At 43.3% G+C, this 15,833-nt stretch overlaps 8 protein-coding genes across 8 annotated transcripts; 2 read left to right on the top strand and 6 right to left on the bottom strand.

Annotated features, from left to right (window-relative positions):
* The first annotated feature begins 163 nt into the window (after positions 1–163).
* On the top strand, positions 164–1,122 carry V1516DRAFT_679067 (ESCRT-III subunit protein VPS20). Its single transcript, XM_066922850.1, has 4 exons — positions 164–514; positions 581–733; positions 783–869; positions 919–1,122. Exons 1-4 carry the CDS (start codon positions 257–259, stop codon positions 1,054–1,056), a joined length of 636 nt encoding a protein of 211 aa, XP_066776386.1. The 5' UTR covers positions 164–256; the 3' UTR covers positions 1,057–1,122.
* Positions 1,054–2,361, bottom strand: V1516DRAFT_679070 (uncharacterized protein). The gene is made up of 3 exons (XM_066922851.1): positions 2,171–2,361; positions 2,030–2,109; positions 1,054–1,985 (listed from the first exon to the last, which is right to left on the bottom strand). Exons 1-3 carry the CDS (start codon positions 2,312–2,314, stop codon positions 1,157–1,159), a joined length of 1,053 nt encoding a protein of 350 aa, XP_066776387.1. The 5' UTR covers positions 2,315–2,361; the 3' UTR covers positions 1,054–1,156.
* Positions 2,362–2,973: 612 nt separating this feature from the next.
* V1516DRAFT_679074 (galactose-binding domain-like protein) lies at positions 2,974–3,898 on the top strand. The gene is made up of 3 exons (XM_066922852.1): positions 2,974–3,245; positions 3,290–3,333; positions 3,387–3,898. The coding sequence occupies exons 1-3, from the start codon at positions 3,024–3,026 to the stop codon at positions 3,790–3,792; spliced, it is 672 nt and encodes a 223-aa protein (XP_066776388.1). The 5' UTR covers positions 2,974–3,023; the 3' UTR covers positions 3,793–3,898.
* V1516DRAFT_679077 (uncharacterized protein) lies at positions 3,724–5,498 on the bottom strand. Its single transcript, XM_066922853.1, has one exon. The coding sequence runs from the start codon at positions 5,229–5,231 to the stop codon at positions 3,915–3,917; it is 1,317 nt and encodes a 438-aa protein (XP_066776389.1). The 5' UTR covers positions 5,232–5,498; the 3' UTR covers positions 3,724–3,914.
* A 1,323-nt stretch (positions 5,499–6,821) lies between these two features.
* On the bottom strand, positions 6,822–8,693 carry V1516DRAFT_686897 (major facilitator superfamily domain-containing protein; the record flags this gene model as incomplete). Its single annotated transcript, XM_066923688.1, has 1 exon — positions 6,822–8,693. The coding sequence occupies one exon, from the start codon at positions 8,691–8,693 to the stop codon at positions 6,822–6,824; it is 1,872 nt and encodes a 623-aa protein (XP_066776390.1).
* A 1,010-nt stretch (positions 8,694–9,703) lies between these two features.
* On the bottom strand, positions 9,704–10,536 carry V1516DRAFT_679080 (uncharacterized protein). Its single transcript, XM_066922854.1, has one exon. It carries the CDS (start codon positions 10,152–10,154, stop codon positions 9,942–9,944), a length of 213 nt encoding a protein of 70 aa, XP_066776391.1. The 5' UTR covers positions 10,155–10,536; the 3' UTR covers positions 9,704–9,941.
* Positions 10,537–10,595: 59 nt separating this feature from the next.
* Positions 10,596–12,471, bottom strand: V1516DRAFT_491637 (major facilitator superfamily domain-containing protein). Its single transcript, XM_066919104.1, has one exon. It carries the CDS (start codon positions 12,363–12,365, stop codon positions 10,671–10,673), a length of 1,695 nt encoding a protein of 564 aa, XP_066776392.1. The 5' UTR covers positions 12,366–12,471; the 3' UTR covers positions 10,596–10,670.
* A 519-nt stretch (positions 12,472–12,990) lies between these two features.
* On the bottom strand, positions 12,991–15,622 carry V1516DRAFT_686899 (Chs5p-Arf1p-binding proteins-domain-containing protein; the record flags this gene model as incomplete). Its single annotated transcript, XM_066923689.1, has 8 exons — positions 12,991–14,133; positions 14,190–14,407; positions 14,467–14,652; positions 14,708–14,883; positions 14,934–15,026; positions 15,107–15,252; positions 15,321–15,447; positions 15,600–15,622. The coding sequence occupies 8 exons, from the start codon at positions 15,620–15,622 to the stop codon at positions 12,991–12,993; spliced, it is 2,112 nt and encodes a 703-aa protein (XP_066776393.1).
* Between the last annotated feature and the right edge of the window lie 211 nt (positions 15,623–15,833).

Raw genomic sequence — 15,833 nt, forward strand, 5'->3', positions numbered from 1 at the left:
AGGCAAAATATAAAATTTCTTGGGGTCGATGCGGCGGTCGAAGTCCCAAAGTCTTGGAGAGAATATGATTTGTGAATCACGTGATGTATTTGCGGCTCACATGATCATCATGTGAGCACGATTGTGGCCGGAACAAGCAAGGAATTGAAAGATACAAAGGATACATATACAAATTTGATCAAGAAGTTGGACTAGCAGCAGGTAGTGGTGTATTTGCAGTGCTTAAGAATCTGTCCATTATTTGACTACCTTAAAGATGGGAGCCGGCTCATCTCGGCCGTCACATCGGATCACGCGACAAGACCAAGCAGTGCTGAACATGAAGTTACAGCGAGACCGACTACAACAGTATCAGCGACGGATCCAGGTAGTGTTGGATCGGGAAAAGGAAATTGCACGTCAGTGCTTGATTAAAGGAGAAAAGGATAGAGCGTTGCTGGCTCTACGCAAGCGCAAGTATCAGGAACAGCTTCTAAGTAAAACAGATAGCCAATTGGAGACTCTGGAGAAATTGGTATGTATTGTTTTGAGAATGTGCAGGTCAGAGGGTAGGAGAAGAGAATGAAGCTAATTTGATTAGACTTTGAGTATTGAGTTTGCATTGGTCGAGAAAGACATTTTGTTTGGTTTGGAACAAGGAAGTCGAGTCTTGAAAGAGATTAACAAAGAAATGTCGATGGATAGAGTTGAAAAGCTACTCGACGATTCGACAGAAGGAATTGCATATCAAAAAGTATGCTACAATGCTGTATATGAGGGATTCCGCTATTAACAAAAAATAGGAAATTAGCGAGATGCTTGCGGATACGATCACCAATTCAGAAGAATACGATATTGAAGAAGAACTTGAAACCATGAAGCAAGAAGAGGTTTGCTGTTTACCAAATTGTTTGAAATTTTTAATAACCAGATATATAGTTTACAAAAAATCTTCCCGCAACTCCACAGACCGATTTACATCAGGAAGAAGAAGCAGATGCAGAAGATGTCGAAAGCGAATCAGAGGAGGAACAAGAGCCGTCCAAAAGTCGTCAAAGGCCAGCACTTGCAGCGTAGTTTATCATATCATATCATTTGTACTATATTTTGGACATTATTAGATTGGAGTTAAATAGTTTATGGCATGTAAAAGCCTAGAACAAACAATGTAGAACAATCACTCTTCCAGCCATTCCAAAAAATCAGGAGTGAAATAAGAGATCACTAACGAAGCACCAGCACGTAGGCATCCATAGGTTGCTTCGAACGCAATAATTTTAAGATCGACAACACCCTTTTCGGCAGCAGCATGGAGCATAGCAAATTCTCCAGAAACTTGGTAGCAGCAAATAGGTACATTTCGAGCAATATCCTTTGCGTCAGAGATGATGTCAAGATAGAAAGTTGACGGCTTCACCATAATTGCGTCAGCACCCTCAGCGAGGTCGCGCTCAATAGCACGTCGTGCTAGTCCGCGACCGCTAGGTGGTAATTGGTAGCACTTTCGGTCACCGAAACTAGGTGCAGAATCAGCGGCGTCGCGAAATGGACCGTAAAGATTGCCTGAGAATTTGGCAGAGTATGACATGAGCATACACTTATGAGCGAGCCCTGCGTCGATGAGGCCGCGCTTTATCGCTCGAATACGGCCGTCGACCATATCTGAAGGCGCGACACTGTGTGCTCCTGCACGGGCGTAGTTGACCGCAATTGCCGCAAGTCTTCGAACGCTCTCCTCACGGTTTAAGGTGCCGTCTTCACGAAGAACTCCACAATGACCATGTGATGTATACTCGCACATACAGACGTCGCACATGATAAATAAGTCTTTGCATGCCTTGCTAAGCGCTTTGATGGCAAGAATCACCGGTCCGTTAGGATCGTCGGCTGCAGTTGCTACTGGGTCCTTAACTCCTTCGGCGAGCGGAACGCCAAACAAAATCACGGCTTTCAAACCCTTCTTAACTAATTCTTCTACGTATGGAACAACCTTATTAACACCCCATCTAAATAATTAGCTTCAGCAACGTTGGCAAAGTGGTGAACCAACCTTTTTTGTCCCGGAAGAGACGCAATCTCAGTTTCTTCGTCGGCATTATCAGTGATAAACAACGGATATATCAATTGTTTCTGACGATATCAATTTCAAATCATCTCCTCACTCTTTCTCTCATCCGCGTCTCGGACTAACCTTGGTCAATTGACGTTCGTTTTGCCATTCCCGAAGAAGAGGATGATGATATCCGCCAGCCAAAATTGACGATATCTCTGTCGGCTCAGCAGCGGTATATGTCGCGACATGTTTTTTCATTCCGTTGGACGTCGGTTCCGTCATATTTCGATTTCGTTCTCGTCTCGTAGATAAAAAGTTGGCCGACAAAACACTCTTTGTGAAAGATGGGAATATTTAGATCGCTATCAGCTTCACAAATCCGACTCCCAGCTCGGGCACTAGACCAGCTTTATCAGCTCTTACGTAATAGTACACACCGGTTTGCGTGCCGTATGGATGAATCCAATTGTATTTAGATGGCAAGATATGCCGTTTTGTGTTTCCAACTGTATTGCAAATATTACAAATTTTAAACACACAAAGGTACTACCTCTTTCAAGTTTAGATGCCGACAACTATGGCGAGGACTTAAAGATTAGAAACTGATCAATTTTTAGGAAGACAAGTCCGATATCATTCGCAGGCTCAAAGCTTGCCTGTTTCGTATGCGAAACACCAGGTCGAGCAGAAACAAGAAGCTGCAGTAGGATTTCCGACCTGTTCTTGACTGGATACTCTGTTGCTTTAAATCTGATTTAAACTTACTCGCAATTGTATTTTTACATTCTGATACAAGTCTATTGCAATCTTCCTTTTGCTTGAGAGATTGAAAGTAATTCGTACTTCTTATAGCGATTTCCATTAGATTTCAGTGACCGTATTTATCACTAGTTAAATGTTGCCTGAGTCCCCATTGGATTCACGTGATGAAAGTGACGTAGAAGATCAAGAAGTCGGCGTCATCACGAACAAAAACAAGAAAATATCAGAAATGTCTGGCCATAACAATCACAGTCATAGTCATAGTCATAGTCATGGGGGAGATGAAGGAGCCGATCACAGTCATAGCCATGATCCGGTGCTGGACACCTTCGACTCGCAGTCGTTATATCAGCAAATCCAGCATGAACAAGTATGGACAATGAACGAGAGTGAGCCGGATCAAGGACGACAAGTGCTGAAACCTTGGAACGAGCGCTACGACACAGAAAAAGTTAGTGTATGATGAAGTTTATTGATACTTTGCTTAATGAACAGATACTAGAAAGTGATGCCGATGAGCAATTGTTAATGTATATTCCGTAGGTCGACAATGAATTTGAATGGTATCAGAATATGATACTGACCAGTGCAGGTTCACAGGATTGGTGAAACTATATTCAATTTTCATCCGTTCGATCCCCGACGACACAGCACCTCAAACAATCAAGATCTTCAAGAATCGGGACGATCTTGACTTTTCGACCGCGATGGACCTCGAGGGCGACGAGACGATAACTCATGTTGGTGGTAGTTCCGATGTTGATATCGTCGAATATCCATTAAAACGAAGCAAATTTTCGAATGCTCGAAGTGTAACACTGTTTGTGGTAGATAATTACGGCGCCGAAACGACAATGCTGACTTATATCGGATTCCGGGGGGAATGGAAGCAGCTGTCGAAAGATCCAATTATCACGATCTATGAGGCTGCCGCAAATCCAAAAGATCATAAAATCGATCTGCCTGGTGAATCGAAATCTATGACGGACTCATTTTAGGTGCTTACTGTGAATTAAATAATCCATCTTATATCATTCATTATCTATTCGTGTATCCAAATCCTTTTATATGCCATCTCATGCCATAGCAGCTAAAACCATTTACCAACAAAATAAAGCAATCAAGTTCGACGAGAAACCTCATTCATTTCATACGATTCCGTTTCCGGACTTTGAGGAACTTCTGATATCGAGCCGGAACCTACTTTTGCGTACACCGTCTCTGACCGTCGTTTACTAACAGCGACCCAGATCGCTGATCCAAGAATGACTCCAGAGCCCGTAAGTTCCATCCAATTCGGGACATCATTCCAAACAATCCGCTCAAACATGAAAGCAAAAAACATCTGCAAGTAGAGCATATTACTTGCACGGCCGGCCTTTTCTCGCTGTAAGCCGGATGTGAGTAAGAACTGATATAGAAATCCGCAGGCTCCGATTCCAAGAAGGAGGACCCATTGCGTAGTAGAGTGAGGTAGAACAAATTCGATAGTCGGAGAAAGCATGATGCCGAGAAAAGATACAACCGTACACATCGATGCAAAATAGTTCACGGAGATCAGCGGATGTGCCCGTTTGCCAATACACCGAATAATTGTAAACGCGCCTGCAGCTCCGAGAACTCCAAGCAAAGCGACGCCGATCGCTCCCCAGCGCTGCGACGACGTCACGATGCGGCCGCTTGAATCTGGGTCTGAGGGGGCAATACCTGGCTGAGCGATCAGCACGACGCCAAAAAAGGAGACCAATCCGGCAAGAAAATCACGCCGACCGAATTGCTCGCCAAGGAAAATAGAACATGCGAACCCGGCAACTGTCGGAGAAAGGAAACTGATGACTGTAGCGTCCGAGAGAGAAAGATAAGTCAGTGAATAATACATGCCAAAAAGTCCAAAAAAACCGACCATCCCGCGGGCAACTAGAAGAGACCTTATCGTGCGCGGTCCAAATGGAGCATCAGGGACTTTGCGGTAAATCATGTACAAAGTGCAGCATATCGTCGTAATGCTCATGCGAACGAAGACAATCTGCAGGGCGTGGAAGGGCGGTTTCGAGTTCACTTCAAGAATTCGTGCAAGAAGATTCATCGTACTGCTGAAGAGCTGTCCACTTGCCACGAGCAATAGGCCAATATTCGCATCAAACCATAGTTTAGCGGACAAAATGATGCTGGAACCGAGCAGCCTGGCTCGTAGCGACAGAGGAGCAGACTCGGCAACCGGATAGAATGGGATGTCCACCGCGACATGTTCTCGCGCTAATAGGGAAGATGGTTCTGTGGATGGAGTGATCGGTGTTGGTTGCGATGTTGTAAACGAAAGGTCGTCGGAACTGCTCTCGATATCAAACTTGTCTTTGCTCGTAGAATTGGTCAGAAGACTATCTCCGGCATCTGCTTCCACTGAAGACTCGATATCTGGTTTTGCAATGTCAGCCATAGAAATGCTAGTAAAATCGTAGTAAATATATCTCTTATATCCCTTATGGCTAATATTATTTCAAGTTACAAAAGAAACACAGTTTCTTATCTACAAAATTGTTGAAACATTGGCAAACTGAAGTTTTAACTTAAACCTCCGCAGTCTTGACCGAGCCGAACAGCACATTTCCGCCATTCTCATCGCCGCTCGATTGACCTCCGCGCAGCAGAGCACTTTACCATATTATTACACAATATTCATCATTAAACTAGTTTTGAATATCTATAATGTTATTAATTATTAATTATTAATTATTGAATAACTGATTTCTCTTACTTCTCAAATCAGTTTCTACATTCTGTAATCGGTCCAGCCGGCTATAGCTCCTTTTCCCTCTCCCAACGTGGCTGGAGCATTAAGGTTTGGGGCACATGGAAACCTTAATTGTATGGCGCACGAGCACTTGCCCCGATGTCGCAATGTAATGAACTTTTTGGCTTATAACAGATAGTGCTAAAGATTAATTGAGGACTGCTTATAGCGACTGATATTAGTCAAAAGCCAGTGATGGGGCGTATAGGTCAATAAAACTTTAATAAATCCTATTCACCGGAAATAACAAAAAGAGTAGGATGTGAATATAGAATATCTGACTAATTTCCAGTATGTTGGTAATATCAAGGTATAAATCCGCTGTCTTGGGACTTCCATGCTCTATTCTACGTCCCAATTTGTATAATTCAGGTGTCCTCCTTCTGTTCCTGACCGCATAATTTTATATCTCTGCTGACTCTATTTACGCGTAGTTACTCTACACGTCGGTACAGATCAAGGTACTTCAATTAGATTTATAGAGTGCTTAATAGCAGTAGCTGGATTTGCCGTCTTAGATTGTTCTGCACTGGCGAGGAGTGCTCATGGCGAACAAACAGATTGAGGTTTGATCTGCTAGCATTCTTCAACTTTCAAGAACTATACTGTCAAAACCTTTCTATTACCGATAGATTGTCTGACAAACATCATTGATATATTTAAATTTGAGTAAAATCTAGTGGCACAACTCCCACATGCGCATGATGAGTTTTCTCTAGCGTAACGAACTGAGTTCCATACTTTGTGAACAACAGAAGTAACCGAACTTTTTGCGCAATATTGACGTCCTATTTTCATACTTCTTTCAGATGAGCAGTTAAACTCAATCTCAAAAGAAAAGCAAAAATAAAAGCAATATTGTCTTTGCTTGGACGTGTGTTCGTTCTTGTTCGAAGGCCACTACTTTCAGGCAATCAAGAAAAGCTTTGATCCGTAAATCAACTCAAGGAGGCTCTTCTATGACAAAAATTTGACTTTGAACAGGCTAATATATAATTACAGATATCTGATGTAATAATTGATGGAATTTCTGGGCTACCAACTATATGCTTGTAGTTTCGATAGCTATCGCCTTATCGCTCGTACTCCCAAAGGTTTGCATTTCTCATTTTTATCTTGCTTCTGAGACTATCTATATTAAATAATCACGATATCTAAAATAATAGTATAAGGTAGAATATATAATGTAAATGCGACTCGGCACTTTGAATAACTGAAACCAAAAACCAAACCCAATCATCTTCTCGCAATAGTATTATGCAAAACATGTTCTCTCATGATTGCCGCCATGCCTGCTGTCAAAATTCCGAGTCCGAAGCATGTCAAAAAAACTGCACGACTGGCATCTAGATAAGCGAGCCGGACAATCGGGATCAAGTAAGCTGGTAATGAGTTAACTTCTTCGACACTGCCCAGTAATTTTTCTATTATAGATTCCGCATCTGAGCCAAATACTCGCGCATGTAAGGACCGGCTCAATACATTCTGGTATATACTTGTCGATATGGCGACACCCAAAGTAGATCCGGTGCCGCGAAAGCCGTATTGGATTGAAGTTGTTACGGCTTGAAATTCATGTGGCACAGCGGCAATCAGCGCGATCAGTGTGATAGTTAACAAAGATCCATATGCAACGCCTGGCAGAAATGTGTACGCGATAATAACAAACATCGGCGTGTCAACAGCAACCGTGGATACCATACCCGTACCAATAATATATAGAACTGCCGAGATCATTGCAATAGTGTAGTACCGTCCCTTGGCACGCATATAGATTCCGGATCCAAATGAGCCGACGGCAACGCCGACAAAGTTTGCAATCAGGCTTGTGCCAGCCACTGTCTCTGTCGAGTTGCGAACGGAGACGAAATATAACGGAAGAAAAAACAACATGGAATACACAGACATCGTCATGAACCAGTTACAAAATGCAGCGCCAAAAATTGTTCGATCTTTGAGTAACTGTACAGGAATAATCGGTTCAGCGGCGACATAAAGCTCTATATACGCCCAAAGTAGCAGCACTATAATTGATAACGGCAATGACACAACAACTAACGGATGAGACCAAGAAACTTGATTCCCGCCAATGGAAACAGCAAATAAAAAGAGGACTAGTGCAATTACAAGTGTGAAAGCGCCAGCGAAATCAACTCTGCGGAGTAAACGCTTCTCACGCTCATGCTCTGTTTCTTCACCGACGATCACTGCGTCTTCATCTTCATCATAGTCTGATTCGCTGTCGCTAATATTGTCCAAAACATGCTTATTCGGCAATCGGAGTCCGAACTGGATAGCAAAAGTTGAAATCAAAATCAACGGCATTTGCATCAGAAACGCCCACCGCCACCCAAACCTAGTAGTTATAAATCCACCAAAAACACCACCAAGTGCAGCGCCAGATCCGAACATAATATTACCGAATCCTTGAAATACGCCTCTTCGACGGAGCGGGACTAGATCAGAGAGAGTAATAGTCGACAGAGCAGTCAAGCCTCCACCACCAATTCCTGCCACGACGCGGGCAGCGACGAGACTCCAAAATGACTTCGCAAGCCCACACCATAAGCAGCCTAGTCCAAAAGTGATGTTGCTGAACAGCAACCCAGGTTTACGGCCGAAAATATCAGTAAGCTTCCCGTACAAAGGCTGGAAAGCAGCATTAGCAATCAAGTACGCGGTTGCGATCCATGACACGTTCCGGAAACCTTCAAACTCAGACGCAATATGTGCAAGCAATGTCGCAACTACCGTTCCATCGAGTGCCGCCAGAAAAACCCCGAGGTATAACGAAATAAATACCGTTCCAAGCTGGAACCCAGATAACTCGGTTTCTGCGGCCGCAGTTGCTGAGTTCGACCAGTCTCGTCGGGGTGGAATTAGTCCATTTCGCGCATTCACCCCAGCAACTGAAGACGCAGTAAAGGAAGAGGCACGCGAAGAAAGACCACTGACAAACGGGTTCGGAAGCGTCGCTCGGGTCCCGCTTGGTAACAATGGTTCGGTCGAGTCGTCAACTTCCGTATCATCAACATCTTCAACATCGCTGTCGATGATAATAGCTTCGTGTGCGACTACTTCCGGAGGAAGTTGCCTCCTATTTGACATTATTTAACTTTAAGATTTAGGCTCTTTGCTAACACTCTGAATAATAGAGAATACTATGTAATCGAACGAAATTTAATGGAAGACGAATCCGAAATAACATGTACTAGTATCTATAGAGAGAGCAGCAACCGGATTAAATATCACGTGCGAGCCTCAGATGGCTGAACATTATGCCATAATTTGGTAATTAGTGAATTTGGAGAAGTTCAAGTATCTAAAATATATTTTATCTAAATAGTCAATTTAATAAACAAATAGATATAATTCATTATGCTCATGAAATTGAACAACAGAAGCAGATTTATAGTGAGCGTAGCAATGCGGGGGAAAGTGTAGAATCGAAACAGGTTAAAAATTTTGTTCCCATGTAGGAAATGTGATTTGATAATCTGAGATCGATAATTACTGGGTAACGAGATAACCTTGGCTGTTGAGGTTCAAGGCACTAAACACTTTGGAGATACTCACTGAAATGCTCTTGTCGAATAAATTCAGAACTTTTCTTCTGTTCTTGAAATAGCTATTAATTGAGGGGATTTTATTCTATGAAGAATAACACTTCGGTGACTATGAGTGTGGAATAATGGGAGGTACCCTTCAAGTAGACTGAGACTAGGTCGTTAATCATCGAGCGCTCAAATTTGGGGAACAAACTCAAGCTTTATAATCCCTATAGTTTTCACAGTGGACAGACATCTGGAAGATTCCGATAAGATCAAGAGGTTGTGCTAAATTGACCATAAGACGAAATTTCGACCGATCAATTAGCTATTGCTAAAAGTATTTTCTACTTGATTCTAATTTTGGATCTGCAGTATAGATCTTCCTCCTCAAACAAATAGTTGTGTCAACCCTTTGTATTCAATTGTCTATAGTCACTTGTCTGCCCTGACCAAGGTCAATTTTGGGAGAGAAACATTTAAACCGGGGCCGGAACTGGCCGTACGATCGCCCCGCATCCGAAAGGCGCTGACCATAGATAAGTCTATAAGAAGTGTTCCTACGAATAATATTGATAAAGCCAATGCTTTAAAAATCAAATTGATGATAATTTGATATTATAATAATTAGAGAATAAGTGTACACGTAAATAATGATAATAGAAGAAGTACGCCGAGCAATGAAACGACCTAGTTTGAACAACCCAGAAAAAGCAGGTAGAGAATAACCAAAACTACCAAAATAGTATGAAACGAATGAAGATCTAGTATCTCCATCCGATCGCTTGTGCAAATTCAATATTTTATCTCAACCTGGTTCAGATGTGCAACGATTTGTTGGACGACTAGACAACAGAATGCCTGGCAGTAACAGCACTAGTACAGCACAATGAGATAGCAACAACGAACGGGATAGACTCGATTGCGGAAATGTATGAGAGTCGGTATTCGATAACGAAGGCGGAACGGCCCCGAATGTGACGACGATCACGTCGTAGAACATAGAGACGAAACAACCCATGCTAAAATAAATGAAATTGAGATGCCGATCGATATGTAGATTCTAAATGCTGTCGACCAGTAGCGAGTTGCCAATTATCAGTAGTCAGATGTCAGTTGTCAGATGTCGGTCGGTTTTCGTTTGACATCAAATTGCGGTAGATCTGAACTAGGTGAACGATGTTAAAGCAAGCGACACAAGTGGAGTCAATATCTAGATCTGCTGTCCGCCCACTCGATAACATAATATACCAAATAACAGTAACCAATAACTACAACAAAGTAGCGAGCGTCACCATTAAAAATTCGAAATTCGAAGCCAAACTCTTGGACGTCCACCCCGGGCCGAGACCGATTTAGTTGGACATGAGCCGACGGATTGAGTTTAATACCAAAACCTCCAAAGCCCGGGCTGACTCAAAGCAAGTAAGCAGTACCTGGGTCTAAAGAGGTGATTACATGAAGTTACATAACCGGAATAAATCAGACCCACAAATTGCTTATACATTTCTTTGGAATAATTGCGTAGTCATTAGCCTTATTTTACTTGTTTTTGCTCGTTACCACCATCAACTAGATCTTCTACGTCTTGCTGCTGAGGGCTTGCTGCCTTCTCCTCATCTTCATACTTGCTCCTCTTCAGCTTAGTCAACCTCTCTCGTCTCCAACCCATACCAAAGTGCCATTCCAACCACATCAATGGCAATGCTAAAATCTGCATACCCGTGACAATCGTAAATGTCCAGCCGAATCCGATCGCATTAATCACAATTTCGACCACCGCAGAGCCGGCTGCTCCAAGTAGACATCGAACAAGGTTATTCGCCGCGGTCACCGTCGCAGATTCGTTAGGATACAAATCGACCAATAATACTTGGACAATCGTTGCAAACGCGTTGAATCCAAATCCATATCCAAACAACAAAATCAATGGGCAGGCCAACGAAATTGAGCTGCGAAATGTCCATCCAAACACAAGACAAATGACCGCTTCCCCAATTACGACTATCCATGCAGAACGTAGTCGCGCATGCTCTAGTGGAAAATCTGGGTTTTGTCGAACCTGCTTACCGTCGCCAAAACCGTGTTTGCGCGCAAACCGACCGAATTCAGCATCAAGGACTTTACCCATGATAATAGAACCAAAGGAAGCCCCAGCTCCGTACGGTAAAAAACATAATCCTACTTCAAGCGTATTGAGTCCATATATTTTGCCGACTTGGGCCGAAAATCCAACAGTAACGCAATAATATGCAACATAAACCAATGCAAATGAAAACAAAAGCGACGCAACGTCCTTCTGCATGATTATAGATATCGAGCGCATGGGGTTTCCCAGCGATCTTTTAGGCAAGACGACCAAATTCTCGTCACTCTCATGGACACGCTTTTTGGATCTCATCAGCTGTAACACTGACTGGTTGATTCTAGGAGCAGGCACGCTTCCATTTCCAACTATCTGGCGGCCTGTTTCTGGCATCAAAATTAGTAAGAAGGCAAACAAAGTTGACCCGGCTGCAAATAAAAACCAGAACGATGCACGCCAGGAATCCTTAGACTTAGATAGCACACCGCCAATAACAGGGGCAATTGCAGGGGCCACCATGACTCCAGCTGAAAAAAATCCAGTATATGATCCTCGTTCTGCTGGTGGCACGATGTCTCCAATTGTCCCTGCACCCAACGCGACCGTAGCCGAGGACCCACCAGACTGAACCATACGTAACACGAGTAACGCTGGATAAGAATACTGTAAAGCGAGCCCAAGATTGGCCGCCATAAACACAATCAAGGTCAACAAATATATTGGTCTTCTGCCCAGGACATCCGCAAAGGTCCCCCAAATCGTAGGCGAGATTCCTTGCAAAATCATATATGTGGTCACGGTCAAATTGATCTTCTCGACAGACACATGTAAATCATCTGCAATGTCTGTGATTGACGGGAAGTAGATATTTGTTGCAAGAGGCGAAAATAGCGCTGCAAATGTAGCTGCTGCACAGAGCAGTTTTCTCGTAGTCGACGAGAACACAGAGTACGGCACATCCGACCTAGTCGTCGACACGCGAAATACATGTCGATCACGTTGATTTGAAGAGAGGTCATACTTGGCAATTTCTGAGGCTGCCGGCGCAAGATCCAAAGTCACAGTCCTCGCGACTCCAATTTCACTTTGCTCTCCAACCGTAGCAGTAGCAGTAGCAGAAGTTGTTGTCCGCTCAAGTCGGTCCATGTCGTGTGCTGCAATGTAAAGAGAGGATTTAGCCAGAGCTCAGTTATATATTCTCAACGCGACCTTCAAGACGCATTCTTTTTCACTCCACAGTGATTAAAATGAGTGACTATCTTCGCACCAGAAAGCAATTATCTCTGCTTATATCTAGTTGTCAATCTATGGCCAGTCCTACCACAAAATTCCGCGGCATGTACTGCGCTCGCTATGAATGCAGCTCGTTCTGAATACGAAAGCGAGTCCTATCTCAACCAATACCCAAAATCACTCTTCCAATTCGACTTTACTACTCTCCACCAAAAAGTTGACGCGAAGGTCATCTGTCCTATTGAACTTTCTATTTTGTGAAATCTTCCGGTTGCTTCCTCGTATTATTGCGTTCTATTGCGGCACTATGACAGGGCACGGATTTAAGAGATACCCGTTTCTGCTCACTACGCCGCAAGTTAAGAGGTTCTACTACTTGGGTTCATTAAAGATATCCGTACACTAACAACTCTAACATTCAACATTAGAAATATTATCAGTTGTATCTATTTCTACATCGCCTATAAATAAAAAAACTCGTCTTCAGTTCCCCTCTTTTACTTCAACTCTCACTCACTTGTTATCTTTTGAACCTGGCTCATTTCCCATCTTCATCATCTTCATAGCCCGGCCAACGAAATGTTCGCGCAAGCTCAAAATACTCGTCCATTAATTCAACCACTGACGAGCTATAATCAGAGCCTTGAATCATATTGCGCAGCTTCTGCGAACCCTCCTCATATACCAGCTTCTTCATCGCTAGAATAAGCATCGGAGAATACTCTTTGTACCATCGGTGATTATATGACGAGAGCTTGATTGTCGCATGCAGCATGTTTATAAAGTCATTATGTTTCTCATAGATTTGCAGGAGCCCACGAAGTGCTCGTGCAGAAAATCGAATCTCAAGCGCCTGTCCAAATGCCTCCGAGGACTCTGGCTCATGCTTCATTCTTAAAGCCAACTCCCCTAGAATCTCCCATTCTCGTAAACTTTTGCGGTACGCCAGATTCTGCGCCTTGTAATGCTGCCATTCAGCCCGCCATAACGTATACACTCTCATATCTTCATACATAACCATAAACAGATTGTCCAACCATCTTTCACATAATCTTTTGCTGCGGAATGTGCTGGGTTCGGTTCCTACAACCTCTGTTGCGGCTTCCCCGTCCGCCGCCGACAAAAGAGAAGAACCGTGATGATGATCTTCCGAGCCCTTCACAATCTCCGCATCAATCGAGCTCTCGGGCTTCGAAATATCGGCCGACACAACCGTTGTTGTACCTGCATTTTCACCTTCTTCGCCGACTGCAACTTCAGGAGTTCCAACTGTAGAAGGTCGCCCATTAACGGCAACACGAGATGCATTACTATCCGCTCTGTTGTGGTTACTAACTTTTTTAATGCTAGATGTCTCGGTTTTTAAATTTCGATATTCTTCTTCCATTATAAAAACCTCAGATCGATATTTAAGAAGCACGTCCCATCCAATTTCATGAACAATCTCAACCAGCATATCGTATGCCTTAGAAAATGTACCCCGAAGTGAAGATGCAGGCAACCGTGCCAAAGCTGGATCAACTGTAGTAGGCTCTCCTTCACCCGCAACAGCGTCATCAATAATGTCCTGCATAACACCTTCCGCAGCAATAGGTAAATGTACTCGTTGTGCAACCGGCATTCGATGAAGATCAACACTTTGATAAGGGAACATTGGACAGGAATTTAACGTCAGAAGCGCCTATTATGCATATTAGAACCAACTTAAGATATGAAATTATACGAATAGCAACATACCGACTTAAAATCCTGCATTTCTATATAGACTTTGACCAGGCGTGCCCAAGGACCGAATTCTGAAGGCGCCGAATCTACAGCTCTTTTTGCAGTCGCAAGAGCAAAGTCCAATCGCCCTTTGGTAGAGCAAAATCGAGTCTGAATTTCTAATAAATTAGGATCTCGGGGTGAAGCTGCTATGCTTTGGTGCAAAAAGTCCACGGCCTTGACTTCTTCGTCTGCAGAACGAGATGTCAGAAAAGTTTACAAAATCAAAAATCCTGAAATATGAACATACCCATATCAAGATACGCGCGAGCCAGAAGGGCATCAAAATCCGGTTCATTGGCTCTTAATTTTTCAAGCAGATTAACACCTTGCGTGTAACGCCCAGTGAGTTCAAGATACTTAAAAAATACAGTAGTAAGGTTATTTGAGAGTAATGTAGGAACCTGAACATCCACATCTGAGCCAAATTGCCAGCCTGAACAGAATTAGTTTTTCCAAGGAAATAATCGAAATGAACTTGTTTAAAGTACCTCGACTAAACATTTTACTGGCCGCGTCCAAAAAGCGTTCTTCCTCCTCAGGGCTTGAAATAGGATTGAAACGACGATATGCTGTGATATTGTAATCATCGTTGTCGGCATATATGAGCGCGCGGATAACTGAACAGACATATGTCTCGAGCATGAGCTGGTCAGTCAATGGATGTCTAGTCAAATAAGCATTTCAGGAAAGGAAACTATAAAGAAAATGGCTTACTTTTCACCACGCTCATCAATGACAAATGCTTCTACCGACCCGGGAATATGGACACGGACTCGTAAATCCACCCGAGAGATCGAATTGTAACAGCTAAATGTGTTAAGACCAACTCAGGTTCGATTGTCATAGGCACTTCTACGTCCTCTTAGCTCACAGGGAATATCACTCACCAGTAAACGCCAGACTGGATATCCCAGTGCTGAACCTTTCCAAACCATATCTGACCTTCGCCAGGTGCATATGTCAATGTGTTTAAATAGGCAGCAACGGAAGCAGAAGAAGGATCAATACCAGTAACATAGTGATATGTGCTGGCCTGGTTCAACAAATTTTTTGGTAAGAATAGAGACTCGCAAACAAACATAATTGGCACATTCGGCATACCTCCTTGACGCCAGTTCGCGCATGAACTTTGGTCAGATGGACTAGATCAGGCGGACCTAAGGAATGGAACGAAGCAAGCGCAGCTGTGCGCGCGCTCACAGCCTCACCAATCTCAATTTCCTGGATTCTGGAAGAAAAATGAAGTTAGCACCTGAAACAAACAGATTCAGCCAGTCCAGTTCCACCAATGATCGAATCGAAAGGGCAAACCAGTAAGAGACTTGCAGGACCACCTAGGAAGTAGGAGGGGAGGGCCTAGCTAGCAGAAAGTAAACATACTCAGGAACAGCAGGAGCAACCATGCTCAGTGTCTCTCACGTGGCTGCGAAAAATAAGAATAAAACTGCGGATAACACTGAAAAATCTTATAAATTTCCTATTTCGATCTGATTCTCTCCGATCAAATTTGATTCTCTCCGTTTAGTCGTCGTTCGCTTTTCGACTGATTCTGTAGCAAACCCGCAACCACTCTTTTGACGACGTAAGTCCTGGCTGGATATGAATCTCAGTTAC

The sequence above is a fragment of the Lipomyces oligophaga genome (genome assembly GCF_038497815.1).
Source record: "Lipomyces oligophaga strain CBS 7107 unplaced genomic scaffold V1516scaffold_6, whole genome shotgun sequence".
Taxonomy (NCBI): Eukaryota; Fungi; Ascomycota; class Lipomycetes; order Lipomycetales; family Lipomycetaceae; genus Lipomyces; species [Lipomyces] oligophaga.

Excerpts from the sequence above, each read along its gene's own strand:
- V1516DRAFT_679067 (XM_066922850.1), top strand. The coding sequence starts at position 257 with ATGGGAGCCGGCTCATCTCGGCCGTCACATCGGATCACGCGACAAGAC. Across the intron at positions 515-580 it reads TGGAGACTCTGGAGAAATTG|ACTTTGAGTATTGAGTTTGC; the intron begins GTATGTATTGTT and ends TAATTTGATTAG. Across the intron at positions 734-782 it reads AAGGAATTGCATATCAAAAA|GAAATTAGCGAGATGCTTGC; the intron begins GTATGCTACAAT and ends AACAAAAAATAG.
- V1516DRAFT_679070 (XM_066922851.1), bottom strand. The coding sequence starts at position 2,314 with ATGACGGAACCGACGTCCAACGGAATGAAAAAACATGTCGCGACATAT. Across the intron at positions 2,110-2,170 it reads ACGAACGTCAATTGACCAAG|AAACAATTGATATATCCGTT; the intron begins GTTAGTCCGAGA and ends TGATATCGTCAG. Across the intron at positions 1,986-2,029 it reads TCTCTTCCGGGACAAAAAAG|ATGGGGTGTTAATAAGGTTG; the intron begins GTTGGTTCACCA and ends CTAATTATTTAG.
- V1516DRAFT_679074 (XM_066922852.1), top strand. The coding sequence starts at position 3,024 with ATGTCTGGCCATAACAATCACAGTCATAGTCATAGTCATAGTCATGGG. Across the intron at positions 3,246-3,289 it reads AGCGCTACGACACAGAAAAA|ATACTAGAAAGTGATGCCGA; the intron begins GTTAGTGTATGA and ends CTTAATGAACAG. Across the intron at positions 3,334-3,386 it reads CAATTGTTAATGTATATTCC|GTTCACAGGATTGGTGAAAC; the intron begins GTAGGTCGACAA and ends TGACCAGTGCAG.
- V1516DRAFT_679077 (XM_066922853.1), bottom strand. The coding sequence starts at position 5,231 with ATGGCTGACATTGCAAAACCAGATATCGAGTCTTCAGTGGAAGCAGAT.
- V1516DRAFT_679080 (XM_066922854.1), bottom strand. The coding sequence starts at position 10,154 with ATGGGTTGTTTCGTCTCTATGTTCTACGACGTGATCGTCGTCACATTC.
- V1516DRAFT_491637 (XM_066919104.1), bottom strand. The coding sequence starts at position 12,365 with ATGGACCGACTTGAGCGGACAACAACTTCTGCTACTGCTACTGCTACG.